The sequence below is a fragment of the Hylaeus anthracinus genome, unplaced genomic scaffold (genome assembly GCF_026225885.1).
Source record: "Hylaeus anthracinus isolate JK02 unplaced genomic scaffold, UHH_iyHylAnth1.0_haploid 0, whole genome shotgun sequence".
NCBI lineage: Eukaryota > Metazoa > Arthropoda > Insecta > Hymenoptera > Colletidae > Hylaeus > Hylaeus anthracinus.
In genome coordinates, this window is record NW_026533254.1 from 17197661 (window position 1) to 17213388 (window position 15728).

General features: G+C 46.4%; 1 protein-coding gene across 1 annotated transcript in view; it reads right to left on the reverse strand.

The window, feature by feature from the left end:
• Positions 1-15728, reverse strand: part of LOC128891092 (uncharacterized) — a 123389-nt gene that overhangs the window by 10609 nt on the left and 97052 nt on the right. The window contains exon 5 of the mRNA XM_054150295.1: positions 9362-9605. Within this exon, the coding sequence (XP_054006270.1) occupies positions 9362-9605 (244 nt within the window). The remainder of the gene's footprint in view (positions 1-9361; positions 9606-15728) is intronic.

Sequence of the window (15728 nt, forward strand, 5' to 3'; positions counted from 1 at the left end):
TTCTGGTTGACTGAAGTGCCTAGCGACGGAGGACCTCGTGGGCGTCGCGAGGATAACGCGATAATCCTTGTTGCACGCGTAAACGCTTCGACGTATCCCGCCGTCGACGAGGCGCGTTAAAGCGAGCAATCGATAATCAAGATGAACGACGCCCTTAACCATTCTTCGCGCGCCACAGACTCTTCCTCGTTGAAAGATGGGGAAAAAGAGAAAAAATTTCTACGAAACGAGCCCGAGTCGTTTGATTTGTGAGTCCAGCGAGAAATAAAGGTAAAGGATGGGGTAATAGGAGGGGGATGATAACGTATGCAAGAGAGGGCTTAGCTTTATGCAAGCAAATGAGAAATCTGCTTTACATAAATAATAAAAATAAATAGCCAAACAGAAAGTACAATGGACTAAAGAAAAATGTGTTTGGAGTTATAGACCAATCGATATCGTAGCCCATATATTTTAATTATATAAATACTACTGCGATGAATGTTTTGCACAACCATGTACGACCTCGATTACATTCAACGAAAGAAACTCGATGGCCATCGACGGTCGGAACACGGAAGGCTTCGGTGTAAACCACTTTCCCAAGGCACAATGACGAGAATGAATCTCCATATTTGCATTCTCCTTAGACGCATATCTCGCCCCAGCTTCTTTCCATCCGCCGTTTTTTAAATCCCCATCGGTCTTCCGGGGCCGGGTTGCTCTGGTAATTCCAGGAGGAAAGAAAAACAGCATTGCCGGACGGAGCTTACGTTACCGAGTTACTAATCGAAGTAGATAGTTCCTTCTTTTTCTCAATTCGGTCTCCCCCGGCGCTCTTTCGCCCCTACCTTGCCCGGCGTACCTACCTCCCTGAGTTTATCCCCCATCCTGCACTTTGCTCCCTTCGTTCTCGCTCCTCCGCGTCCGCTCCTCTCCCGTCGGCGTCGAAACGCGCAGCCAGCACTCTCGTTGCTCCTTACTATTCCGGGATACCCTCGAAAGTGCAGCTGAGAACTCGCCTCGCATTGATAATGCTCCGGGTATATTCCGTCGATGGACGAGCAGAAGGGGCCGCGAGAGGGTGCTCGAGGGAGAATTTCACTGGATAGAGAACGGGAGAAAGAAACGCTCGAGAGACTCCCCTGCGCCAGAAGAGGTATCGGTTGCGACTTCCGCGGAACAAAGCGTACCTAAGCTCGAGTTGAATTTTAATCGTGGCCTGCCGCCGACGGACACTGCGGCATCTTTCGATTTTTTAACCTGGGATCCGTCGATCTTCGTGGCCCTACGTGAGATTTTTCCATTTTGGAATCCGTGGTGACTAATTTAGGTCTTAAACGGCGCCGCTTGGAAGTGCGGTCGGCGAGCAAGAAACGAACGGGGTCGTGTTTCCACTCATTTTCATTGGAAAAACCTCGGTAACCCTTTCACGACATTTTACGGACGATAGAAGAAGACATTTTTTCAAGAACACCATCAAAAGTTATACATTAAAAAGCGTAAATACGAAGAATATTTAATTCTATTTTATTGACTGACAATCTGCTAACAGTGAACACTTGAGTGTACCCATTTTCCTAACCCTATTCTCTGTTGCTTTACAAGACCCCCGTTTTCTATCGATTCTATATCTTTTGGACCCCCCTTCAAGTAGACGACTTCTGATAATTGCTGTCTGTCATTTGGACCACGCCTGCGAATGAGTGATCACAGGAATTCACACTGTGTCGTTTCGAACACTGGCCGAGGTCAAAGGTCCAGACTTAAAGGCAAAGGAAACCGCGCCGCAAAGGGACCGGGTCTCTCCGCAAAGAAAGTAATTTACTAATGGCGCCGCGCGATGCACGAACGCAGCCCTGCATTCTTCATCGCGACGATGGAGCGCGGTTTGCCTTTCGGGAGAACCGGCCTTCGCTGCCATAGTCCGATCTCTATTCACCTGTGTTTGTGATCCAGCCGTTGCATCGGATCCATCGATCGCCATTGAAAGCGGAAGTTAGAACCCGATGGTTCCCTGATTGTGAAAGGGCAATCTGGGCTAACAAGTTCAGGGCGTTTTCGAAACGGAGACGAAGGTAGGCCGCTACGAGAGGTGGAGCATCGAGACTGATAATAATAAGTAGAATACGAGGTTGTTGGTACGGCGAAAGGTGGAGAAAGCGTCGGCACTCCAGAAGACAGCCGCTTGAGACGACGCGACGTTAACGTTCGGATGCGGAGCTTTAGTGGATTCGGTTCGTTTCGGCCAAGCAGAGAACGAGACGACGTCTCTCCGAGATGCCATAAATGGGAGGTTCGATTTCCGCACGAGGAACACAGAGAACACGGAGGGTGGGAACGGGAAGGAGAAAGGGAGCCCTTTAACGGTACGTTTACGTTCCTTTTACCATCGAGTAATGGTATTGGCAATCGAGTAGGCACAGGCGCCATTGGACGACGAAAGTCTCGAGCAGAGGCGACTTTATGTGCAATACTGTCGCGGATAATACTCGAGAATAGGAACCGACGTTTGTCAAGGTTTGGAATTTCGAAGATAAAATCACGTTGGTAACTTTCGGAACTGAGAACCACAATAGTCAGAATTTTTTATAAAACATATTCTACCGCTAAATGCTACCGCTACCAGGATTTTTCGTGAGATGAACTGATGCATGATGTGACAAATCTTCGACATCGTCGCTTTAGAACATTCTCCGCAGTTCCTTAAACTGCATTCCTCGTTGACAATTTACCGAGCATAAATTTTCTCGCTACTTCTCCTTGCCAGGGAGGGGCACAGCATGTGTCTGTCTTGTCTTATCGCGCTGACGCGTCGGCACTGGCAGACTGTCCATAAAATCTTCCACGGGACGGCGAGTACACGCGTGAATCAGCCACGGTTACGCGGGAGGGCGACAAGCGCGCTGGGGGATGATTCAGCGTGCTCGTAAACGAGCAAACCCCGGTTGCAACATCCGGACTCACCCTCGACCGTCGCTCTCGAGTGTTTCGTGGATCGGGCTGTCAAATTGATTCCGCTTGGACGATACGATGAAGCGATATGGGACGGGGACGATTGATTTTCCTCGTAATGGCTGATTTTTAAGGTTGGACAACGCCATGATCGCGGGAGTCGTTCGAGTTTGAAGGAACAGTAGGGTTGTTCGTACTTGGGTGTATTACATTAATTATATTTTTTTGTTGTCAGAGGGAGAGGAAGCAAGCTAGTTTCGTGGATAAAATTAATTCTGTTTTAGAATAGTTGCCTCTTGATCTCTGGGTGTATCAAATTAATTATATGTATATTTTTGTTATCAGAGGGAGTATATGTATAGTATAGCAAGTCGATAATTTTGTGAATAACGTATTTTCTGCAAGGGACTTCTGGATCGAATAATAATAAATAGCGAACCTCTCGTGCACCGCAACCGAAGGTATAATTAAATGGAATATTTCTGTTTGGGAACTCTGTGAGCTAATAATAAGTGTTACCACTGCTAACGCTAACATTTCATCTCTGAGTCTAGGAATCGCTGGCACGAGGGCCACCAGGCGTTAGCTGATACCAGAAGAGGATTAAAATTGAAAAAAGGAGTTTGCGGTCCGACGGCTAGCCATGGTGATCGACGGCGAGTGGAAAAAGAGGAAAATGGAACCCCCCGGATGAAGCGCGAAAATGCAAAGCCGAAGCGTCGTAGCGGTCGTTCGATAAAATTTCGAATATAAAATGAGCATAGCGCCCCGTGAAGTGCGTAATTACGCGTGTGTTTGGATGCGTCTACGTACGTGTGGAAATACAGGGTGTCTCGGCTCGAAAGGACATGTTCCATTCGCAATATAATAACGGATACGAAATATTATAAAAATTTTTATTATTTTACTAGAATTAGCATTGCTTCTGTGAAAATTCGAAGCGAGAGGTATAGTATAACACAGTTCTTGGCACTACTCTGTAGACTCGATCTGAGAATGTTTATTGTCTGCGAAAAATTTGATAAAAATTCTATTCATGCAGGTATTTCTGCTACTTGTCGAGATTATCTCTGAGAAAAAATCGAGACACCCGGTAGGAAAGTGAAGTACATCCTTTCGATGGTGGATCGATGATACGGCTGCTGGCTAGAGTGGCGCGTTAATAAAACCAGAGCGTTAATTGCTGAATTCCCCATTGATTAATGGCCCTCAAGACTCCAACGGGGGAGACGAGTGAGCCGACAATTTCATGAACGAAGGAAATAGCTCGGTGTCTGCGTTACAAGCTCAAATTGCGGAAATATTCGTCGGTCAATCGGGGCGTTCTCTTTTCTTTGTTCCTTTCCTCCATTGCACTTATTAAGTAAGCGACTCTCATAAATAAATCAGATAAATAGCCAAATTGAACAGGAAATTCTCCCACAAAAGTCATTAACACAATTGCATATAAAAATGAATCTAAAATGTGGAATAAAATTTTCTGATAGGTCACTTCGTTTTCCAAAAAGTCCATTTTGAAAATTCCTTGGGGCACGTGGTTTAGCTAAACCTCTCTACTATTCATCTACTACAATTTCTATCGATCTCAGAATTCGTTAATTCGTCGATTTTGCATAAAACTGACGAAACAAGTAGAAAACCCTTGCAACGATCAGACACGCGTCAGCCAAGCCACACTTGGTCTCCCACGCACGTTCTCGCTCGTTCAACTCCCAAACTAAGCATCCCACGAAAGAAGAACGTTATACCAAATTTTCCACGCACTTTTTCACGAACAATAACCATAAAACGATTGCACTCTAACTCTCGGCACGGTACGCGGACAATTTCCCTTTATTCCGTCAATTGCTCGCTCCGGAGGACGGCGTATGTCTCGAAAATTCCATAAAACGGGCACCGAGGCGCGTCGAAATACCCTAACCGCTTTAAAATACAAACTGGGACAGAGTTAGCAGAAATTTATGCGCATTTAGATACCTCCAGAAATCGTATTCCTCGGCTCCCAGAACCGAGAGCCGCGCGAGACTGCTTGTATTGTAATCGGAAACGGATTCCCCGTGTGTACATATTTCACAGCGATGGGAACGCGTCACGCGAAATGGATTCCCTTCCGCGGAAGACCGTCAGGATTTTTTTCTTGATCTGATCGAAGGATTCCGTGTATCTCCGGTCCACTCTGGTCCGATCGACGGTTTACGGAACGGGGCGCGTTGCAACGCTTGGAAATAACCGCTGGGAATCGTAAAAACGCGCGAGGCTTGCGCGCGCGATGGGATTTCGTTTCGTTTCGATACGAATTGCATTTTTTCCACCCCATCCCCTTTTATCGATATAACCAGACGGGGGAAACAAAGGAGAGGGTGGCTGGTGAAAGCGTTGTTGTGTGGAAACCGCGTTGAATGGAATGTGCGGTCATCGCTTTCGACCGCGAGTCTCGCAGAGTTTGCTTTACGAATTTAGCTGTCTATGTTTTTGTAAAATACTGCGAATTTTTCGGAAATTCCTGACTCTTTGGCGGATGCAACAGGGGAATTCTCGTATTGTTCCGAGGGGGGACGTTGCCCGATACCGGGGCTCACGAATATCAATCAATTTAATGTTTGTGTTCAATTTAAATCTGGATCGAGGAACACTATAATGTGGTGTTCAACCTTCTTTCGTTAATTCTTTTGCCTCTTATAACAGTTCCTAATCTTTGATATACACATCACAGCGGCCTTATAACTCTATCTCCTCTTAAAAATTTATCACGACTAGACGAATCATCCTATAATATAAAAAAAGCACGTTATTTGAAATTTTATACGAATTTTAACCCCGAACAAGTAATCCTGTGCATTGCCTGCGTTTTGTATTTCCTCTAAATCGCGTGTCTCGAAGACTGAAACCCAGTCGCCTCGGTTATCAGTCTCGGACGACCCTAGATGACACGGCTGATCGCCAGTATTTGTATCCCCGTGGTCTGAACGAATCCTGCCACGATTTCGTCCCCTTTCGAAAAATGAAACGTCGGATAAGCAAGAGGCGACGCTCGGCGGTGTAACCGCGACGCGATATAATTGCGTCAGGGTGTAGGAGCATGGAAACAAAAAGCCGCGAGACGGGGAGATCGCGGGGAATGATTCAGTTAGGGACGCGATCCTATTTCCCGTAACAGGGTAACGGCTTTGCTTTTCCAGCTGGAACAATCGGCCCCTCCGGCCCTCCCTGTCGCGTCGCTGGCTTCTCGGCTCGTTGCTGATACGGCCAGCAGAGCCCACATAACTGTCATGGGGCGGCGTGATTCACATGAAAGATCGCACGTGACTCGATACATCCGCGCGGTTGCACCGCCATAAATGTTATTGTTGCTGTTAGCCTTATTACGTTTCGCTCGAGACTCACGCCCTCGCCTTGGTCTCCCGTTTCACCCGTGCCACGATTGTTCTTTTGTTAGGGGAGATGTGCCACGACGACAAAACGGACGACGGAGACGACGGGGTATCGAAAATGGATCGGATTCCCATTTTATTCCTTGGACTCTGTGAGTCAGTTATCTATTTCTTGGACGCGGGATATATTAATTTGACGTGGATCTATTCGTCGCGCAAAAATAAATTGAAAACGTGGGATCAGTTTCTTAAAAAGGAAGCTTCGTTGTTCGACAAATCGACTCCAAAGGTGATCGAGTCGCAACTCAGTTGAACGCGTGCCCCGAACATTTTTAAGAGCCGTTTCCTAACAACCGAGATCTCGCGAAAGAAAATACCATTTCACATTTTCGTCTCAGTTTTTTATGCGGAATCCATTAGCGTACTTTTCACTACTCGTTCATGACGGAAAACATTTTTGTGATGCGCGCGATTTCGTTTTGAGAGTATTCTATGTAAATTTCTGTCGAAACCTTGTAACAGGACGAAGTACGTTTTACGCGAAACCGGTGTTTACTTATCGTTAAAACAGAATGGAGAGTATTCGTCGGACCGCGAAACCCGGTATACATTGCATTGACCGACCAATTTGGAAATTCCCATAAGCACTCGCTCGTGTTACACAATCTCCATTCGTTAGCAACAAATTATCAGCAAGGATCCGTTATTATCGCCGCGTATGGTCCGTCGAACTCGACAATGCATTAAACAACACAATTATTTCCATGCTACATTTAAATTACAGGCCATACATCGTTAACGAAGCCAGCTACACCGTGTTTGCCGCACTGCCTTTAGAATCTCGACGTTTTAATGAAGTATCCGAATTTCCGGGTGAAAACACCCGCGGAATGATCGTCGTGCGTCGGTCTCGGGACACTATCGACGAACGTCGTTAATTAATCTCCAATGAACGCTTCATCGGTGTTCCAAACAGCAACGTGAATAAAAATTCAACGCGAAAATGGAACAACGTGGCTGTTGATCGCTGTTTGCAACTTTGTTATCATTTATGTAGAGACTAAGGGTGGTTTTTCTTAAAGTGAGTCAACGTGCTTGTAGAGTCTAATATTCTAAGCTTCGCGGTTCACAAAGGGTGCTTTGAAAAATGTGAGATACTCCGGAGGATTCTCGTGGGGGAAAAAGGAATCGAAAATTCTTGTATCATTTTTTTCCCCACATTTTCTCAAAGAATCCCTCCGACAGTTTTCGCATTATCATAAGCACCCTCTGTGGCGCGAGCGTAGAAGCCATACCCCTATTATAAAATAATAGTCTTCCTTACGCAACGCTCTTTCTCCGCCAATTCTCTACTCCCTGGAAAATATGCAACCAACAATCCACCCAGCGTAACGTAACCTCGCACGGTGCGGCATTCTCGAAAGTCCCCGCGCGCTAAGTAAGGACGCACGCGAAATCGCGTCGCATAGTTCGCGAAGAATCCTAGTTTACGACATTGTGGCGTAACGACAGAATCCGGCACCGTTTGACGGAAGTCTCTCGGCAACCGATTTCAGCTTCCTTGTATGGGACATCGTCGATCGATTCTACGCGTTCCTTTCTTCGTTGGCGTGTCCCGCGGCGTGCATCGAAAAATCAGCGCCAGCGAGTCGGAAAGAAGATAAAATTCCCGGACGTCCGTTCGTCTCGTTGGATTGGAACGACGCAATTAACAACGCGATCCGATCGATAGCGTCCGTGGCGTCTCGGCTGCACGCAGATCGCATTATCCCGTTCCCTCTGATCGGTTGAATTTTACTGCGGCTAGCATTGTTCTCGGCGATTTCGCTGGATATTAAAGGCGAGCGCAAACGCCCGTGGACGATCTCCTAGCCCAGTTTCCCAACTTTCCGAACAAGACTCACTTCCCCTCGCCCCCGTTCGTCTCTGTATTGAAGATTCGAGTACAATTCGGATCTACGAGTCCCCAATAAATGAGCAGAATCGAATTGTTGCGCGATTAACCGTCCGCGCTCGGAGCCATTTCGTTTCAGAATGTGCAAACAGGAATCGCGTCGTATTACGCAATGTAACTTATAAAGCATGTAATTTACTGTAACGACACTCGAGCTTGTATAAATCTGCTGACACTGGGAGACATAGTTATGTGAAAAATCAAAATTTTATACTATTCGGATACGTGATAATGCGTGAAACAGTCACGGATATCCATTGATAGTTTCTATCTTTTAAGTTGAAATGGTCGAGAGCCATACCGAATATCGTCCAGCATGAAACAATATTTGAAATGATACGAGGCATTCCGAGCCCATTACCGAACGCGGATAAACCAGCTATTCGCTGAATCATTAAAATTCTTTTTCGCGGGCTCGCCTTGTTAACGGGAAACCGTATCATCCCTCGGATTCGCCTTTATTAGCGCTGTTTACCGAGTTAATGGAAAGCAGGAACGGGGGTTGATTTGACCGGGTATAATTGTCGGAGGCACTCGTTCGTTCCATTTGGGAAGAGATTTTTGCTGTTGGTAGCGAGCCTTTGGTAAATGAAGGTAATTTGAGGACTAACGGATGGTGCAAGGGATGGAATGTTAGACGAACAAAGGAATTTTTTTAGAAAAGGAACATAGAGCTATAAATTTCATTCGATCGTTTGGAAATAATCTAGATATATGTAGTTTACGTTGTAGTCCAAGTGATAGGTAGTGTCGAGGTTCGATGTATAGAGAGTGTGCTCTAACATATGGAGATCATGGTATTAGGTGAACTGGAAAGTAATGTCGTTATTGCAATATTAAATACTCGTCTATCAATCATCAGCTCATTTTATCGATCTGGGATTGAAAAGATGCACGTTAGATGGCAAAAGGCTGTCGATAACGAGGGCGATTATTTAATAAATTGAAAAATTTGTTTGAATTCAACGTAAAGGAAACGACATTACTCTGAGTGATAATTCTATAAATAACGAGTAAAATCATCGAGTCCCACGAAGGGTGTACCATACCTGATTCTTCATGTTCGTGTGCTACACGAGTTTACATGACAAATTTTACTCACGGGGCCCTCGCGGCGGTGATTCTCCAGTGATGGACGCGATACGGGGCGTGTCCCCGTTGATTTCGACATCAGCTGATTTCCTGTAGACGTCTGCGATGGAAGCCGTGCAGCGCAGATGGAGTCGACCGTTGCGGAACATGTCGCTGGTCACCTTGAATTCTATGGTGGACTTCGACACCATCGAGTCGTCGTCCTGGGGGATCGCGAAATATCGGGACCTGTACTGAAGGGTTTCGTTCGATATCTGAAAGCAGACCATCGATGGATTAGATCCGAAAAGTCCTAGATCACCACTTCTACGATCATTTTTTCCAGTGACGTAGAGAGACTACTGAAGAACAGGTACGTGAAATCTGGGCACTAGATCGAGTTCTTGAGTCGACTCAACTTTTTATAAAAAAAAAAAAAAAGAGAGAGAGAAAAAGATCGAAATACACCAAGCACTCTCACGCTTTCAATCAAACCCGAATACGAATTTAGCAAAAAGTTTCCCCCGGTTTCCCTTTCCATAACCTCTTTAATGTACCCAGCGTCCGCGTTCGGTATCGACGGTGCTTTAATAATATTCAGCGAGCAGTTTTCACGGGCATTTGAAATCAAATTAAATCAGTTTGTCACACGCCGCGTACGTGACACTTTAAATGGAAATGGCTCTCACTCGGAAGGTTAAAACGGTAATAAATTGCCGTCGGGAAGGGGAAATCGTTTTTTTTTTTTTTTTTTTTTTGTTTCGCCAGGGAGTGCGTGTGCGCGAACTTTCACGGAAGATTTAGCTGCGAATTACTTTCACTGGGCGGGGACCGTGGCGGAACATTCGCGCGTTAATAATGCAAGAAAACAGGCGTGTACCTCGAATAAATATTTAGCGAGCCGAAAATGAAACAGATTAATTCCGAAACGCGGCGCTATGTACGTTAACCGTGGAACAAGCATGTACAAAGCGTGAATTATTATACCGTGTTTATATCAACGCGAAATGAGCGATCTTCTGAGAGCGTGGTGGAGATTTCGGGACGATTCGAGCGTTTGTTATAATTAAACGTATTGGTTACCCCATTTATGCATCTCGGCGTACTTTACTCTATTAATTGTGTCATCAATGAAAGGAGGTAGATCGGCGATTTTATTCACAGATATTAAATGAAAGAAATCAGTGTCTGGTCACGGCAAAGGTAAGTAGAATTAGCCCCAGTCTGGTCGGCCAAGATCAAGTGGTACGTGTCCGTGTTTGGCCAGACAGACAAAGATGAAACGTATTCAGAGAACGAGAGGTGAACCCCGGAAATAATTTATTTAAGCCACCTCGGGATCTTGGCGTCTCGGTGCGTCACTTCCAATCGCGTTATCTCGCAATTCACGAAGACGTTGCACCTCACTCCCCGCGGGGAAAGACAACGTTCACCGCATCCTCGGCAAACAGATATTCCTCGAGAGCTCTCTTCCTACCTCACGCGAGGAAACAACGCCGCCATCGGCATTTCCACTTCCGCCGAGCGTTATCGGTTAATTAATATCTTGTTTAAACTGCCGCTACTGCTGTTATTACGTTACCGTGCCGTTCCTTTTAACGGTCCTCTAGGTAAATACCAGGACCGATACCATCCCCGTTCCGAGGTTCGAACGCGGCCCAGCCAATTCAATTTCACGCTCTCGTCGAACCAGCCGCGGCGTGATTTTCCCCGAGCGAAGCTTTTCGGCGGGCAGAGATGAATCTTGTTCGTTTCTTCTAAAGACGTTACGCAGTTTCGTTGCTCTTAACGTAAATGAACGAACGGAGAGCGCAGGCTCGAATACCGCCCGCAACCTTTACCGTCTTCTTCTTCTTCTTCTTCATTTATTTTTCCCTCCTTCACGGCTTCCAGCTCGCGCGAAGAGCTTCTGGAAAGAAACGAGGACCAAAGGGGCGGCGAACGACGCCGGGCAAGGTAGCAGGAGTCGCTCGACGTTATTACTTCGGGGAACAAACGAGAGCGTGCATTAAGTCCGCGGACTTGGCGACGACGCGGAGTGTTCATAAAACATAATGCATAAAGCTTGCCGTTGTCGTGTCCCTGCTTCACGCTTTCCGTTTCCCGCGTATCCGTGCCCGCGTTAAAGCCGCCAGGATTTATCGCCGGGTTTCCAGGTGATCCCGCGACAACCTCTTCGTCGGCGTTATCGGTGTCGAAGGTGGGACACGTGTTCCACGAGGAACGAAACACCGGTTCGGGGTTAGTTGGAATCTGATAACGCGGGGGAGGGAGGCAGGTTTCGTTGGGAACTGTTCTTGGCAATTTCTGCGATTGATATTTCATTCCGCGATGAGTACGTTCTACCTTCCTATGTATCCTCATATATAGGCATATACTACTTCCGACTGACCCGTTGCATTCTTCTTTCCTGCATATGTCTAGCCACTGGTTAGCTACAAGAAAATATCCGACTAGGATTTTTCGTTTCCATATTCGTGACATCTCGGGACGTTCTCGTCAGCGTTCAAGGTTGCTCGATAATAATTCCACATTCCACAAACGGTGCCACGCGCTCGAAATCTAAATTTCGTCGTTCTCTCGCCTCATAAAATACCGTTGCCCGTGATACTACACTTCCCGGTTTGTCACATCATATGTAGATTTTATGAGTATTTCGTGTCTCGCGAAATTCCACGCCGTTGTAAATTCTGCGAGTTTTCTCAAAATTCCTGTCGCCGTCGTTTATCATCCGACGTCACTGTAACATACTGCTTCATGCGAAATTCCTCCGACGGATCCTTCGTACGGGAATATGGGCCGCGTTCTTTGCCCGAAACGAAAGCTGACGGCCGCCCCGTCGCGCGACGACCAGAGAATTTTTGTAAGTTCAGCAATTACGATTTTAAACGTGCCGAGAACTTCGACCGCGGAACGAGGATGAAACTTCCAGTTGAAAATCCCTCCGGATCCTGCTTAAGAGTTCCTCCATTCTTGACGAAGTCCTTATTTCTGCTACCTTATATCCCGCTTTTTAACACGTCGGCTGCCAAGTTCATTTTACCCTTTCAGTTAAGGTCACTATCCGCGTAAAGGGTCCAACTATTTCGAAACTAGTCCACTCGAAACTTTCAGCAATTTAAATATAGAAAACGTTCTACGTTTCAAGAATAACGAAGATTGCCTCGTACATATATTTTAATATAAAAACAAAAGAAGAACAAGCGTAAATGTCGTCGATACTCGATATCGTATTTCACGAAAGCATAATAAAACCAACCAATTTCTTTCAACCAGATAATAATCTCGGTTGTATCATCACACCGTGTATAGGTCTCCATTCGCCGACCCCTTCTCCCAGGAACATTCTTTATACGGAACTCGGAGGAAACATAGTATCCCATTATGCTTCCCCAAACGTGTATAGACCTATTGTGTTCCAGAAAATAAGAGTTGCGTGAAGGAGGAATAATTCCGAGCTCCCACCGTCGGGTCGTTCGGCTCCCGCCGGAAATAGGACGCGACCCACGCGTGGCTTGCACAGGTTCCGACGTGTTAAATATTCATCGGTGTCCGATACACTTTACTGGTTCGAAATTTGTCTGTATCGATCCCCCGTCGAGCCACGAATATTTTCACCCTCTTTGCAAATTTCTTCTTCGTTGTCACATCCGTTGAAGTAGATTTTCACGGAAGAAGTTTATTCGAATGGTCGGGGAGGAGTCGATCCTGGGTGTACATAGCCTTAACAAGCGGACAAAGAACGCGGTTGTGGAATTGGAGAAGATGGATCGCGCGTCACCGTGAGTTTCATATTTTATACTTAACTCCATCTGTCTGTCCGGGCGCGGGTATATTCCACTTGTTCTTGTCTGGCCAGGCGTGGGCACATTCCACTTGCCTTTGCATGACCAGACGCTGAGGAAGATAAATCCCAGGATTAAGAGACAAAGGTAAGAAAGAAGCCATTCGAGTTGCTTTCGGTCATTCACGAGACTCGGAAGAACTGTGGAACGTGTCTGATTCGAAGCTACCTCTGAGATTGATCTTTCATTCTCCCACGAGTATTTAGGGTTCTTCTTTAAACAGATACGCTGCGGAGAGGTTGATCGGTTGGTTTATAGAAACATCCAGGAATATCGTAGAAGTCTACCCAACAAGTAGAGAGCACGGCAGCAAAATGGCCGAGGACGTACGGCTTACCGCGGAGCGTTTCATATTTTATACTTTACTGCCCGGCTCGTGTCATCGTCGGCTGCATAACATCGTTTGCTCCTCGAAGCAGCACCGAGCTCGAGGACTGTTTCGGAGCGCCGCGAGACCGAGTTTTCGTCGCGGAAACCCGTACACGGGGAGTTCTCGCAGTCCTTGAGGAGCGGTATGTCCTGCCCCGGACTTGTTTCGGCTGAACGTAATTCCGTTTATTGGTCTTCCGGTCGCTGGTGCTAGGAATTCGCAGGTAACTCGTACGCTCTTTTCAGAATGACGCTGGCACATATTTCAACCGTAGTTTCGTATATGCAAGGCAGGTTGACGGTGCGCAAAATGACGTTAAATTCCGAGTAGTGGCTTTTAATAACCCGAGGGGAAGAATAATTTGGAGTAAGAGTGAGTTTTATTAGTGTCGCGTAACCGAGAATGCAGTGGTGTAGTTTTAATAGTTACTATAGTAGTATAATAGTACAATTAATTCCGAAAATATTCAGGAGTAATTCGAGTACTCCTTAGATGACTAGAAAAAAAAAAGGCGAACCTTTACTGGGTGGAAAAAGGGGGGCCAGGATCTTTAGCTGAAAACGGAAAAGCGTAGGTAGTGGTCGTGAAAATAACGGCGACGTAGTTTCCTTCACGACGTCGCGGTCCATTTCAGCCTTGGGCAACGCTTCGTAGGATTTCTGGGCCCTCCAATTGCGAACTTTCCTCGGAACTTGAACACTGCTAAGAACACGTTCCTGGCTAATAGCTTGCTGACATAACTCCCCCTCGTGTCTCTCCTTTTTTTTTCCCCACTTGGCAGACCCTTTCTCGTCGAATAGCACGTCCGTCACATAACGCAACCTTCTCACGCGAGCGCGGAGACGTCTTTCTGAGAATGTTTGATCTAAAGAGCCAGATGGCGACCTCAGTAAAATTTTCTAGAACGGAAAACCAAAGATTGTTTCAATTTGGAAAAGTATAGAAACTATAGACACTATTCACGCAGACTATCCTCAAGATAAATAAAGCTACGTATACTTATTTACAAAAAACATCCCAGACAATGAATTCTGTACGCGAAACCCGAGTAAACCTTCCTCAGACGAAACTCATCTTCGGTCTACACAAATAAAATTTCGTTACTTCCTGTCTTCGTTCTATTTCATCCCGCGGAATCATCCCCTACGATATTCACCCACGTTGGGTAAACGGGCCATACACGAAATACCTCTTACACGCCCTTATTATTCTTCGAGAGCCACCGATCACCTCGCGGAATTAATCGAACGTTACATTCGAACACTGCGGTGCATTCCAGGTGCGAATTTTACGCTCTCTTCGGCGTCCCGGCACCGCTCGGTCGCGTTTCCGAGCCGATAGCCCGCTAGCCTGGTTACGGGAGATTTATTTGACGAAACAATGCTCGACGGCCGGAAAATAAATTCGGCCGCTTTATGGCCACGGATCGGTTATAATTAACGCGTGCCAGTGACCAGTCGAAAGCGCGAACGAATTAGTTTCTAGAAACAGGGGGTTCGAGCGTCTCGGGCGTGACGGAAAATTCGCGTGTCTAGCCCCGACACGACGGGTAACAATGGCCGCTAGGAAAGTGCACCGAGCCAGCAATTTCATTCACTCTGCCATTTTCGGTTTCCAACGGTAGCCGGCGGACCCCGATGCGTGTCAACCCCGTTACTTCTCCAAAGAGCAGGCTGACCATTGTCGACAACTTTCTCTTAATGTCCCCAAAGTCCCCTCCAACCTTCCCCCCGGGCTTCGTTAGTGCTCCGTGACCGAATACGAAAATCCGCAGCTGAAAAGTCGGCGCTCTAAATCAGTACACAACGCTGGAACTTGGAAATCAGAGGAATGGATCTTTGAAAATAAAGGAGAGTAGGTTTAGGAATGACACAGGAACTCTCAATTTTCGACCGAATAGGATATTCTATTCACTAGGATATTTGTGTCAGATCCAAGGGAACTGGTCATCGAAAGGTTGTCACGAATTTGTCACGGATCGATCGTTAGGGTGTCCTTCCGTGACGATCGACGGAAAATCGATAAAAACGTCTCTGTGCATCATCTGTCGAGGCGTCGTTCTCTCTGCGACTGTCGCGCGATCCATCGTATCCATTCGAAATTGTTTAAGTCACAGACACGATCCTGCCTCGCCACTGGCTCCTACGATTCTTACGATTTTAATCATATTGTTCTTGCTTCGA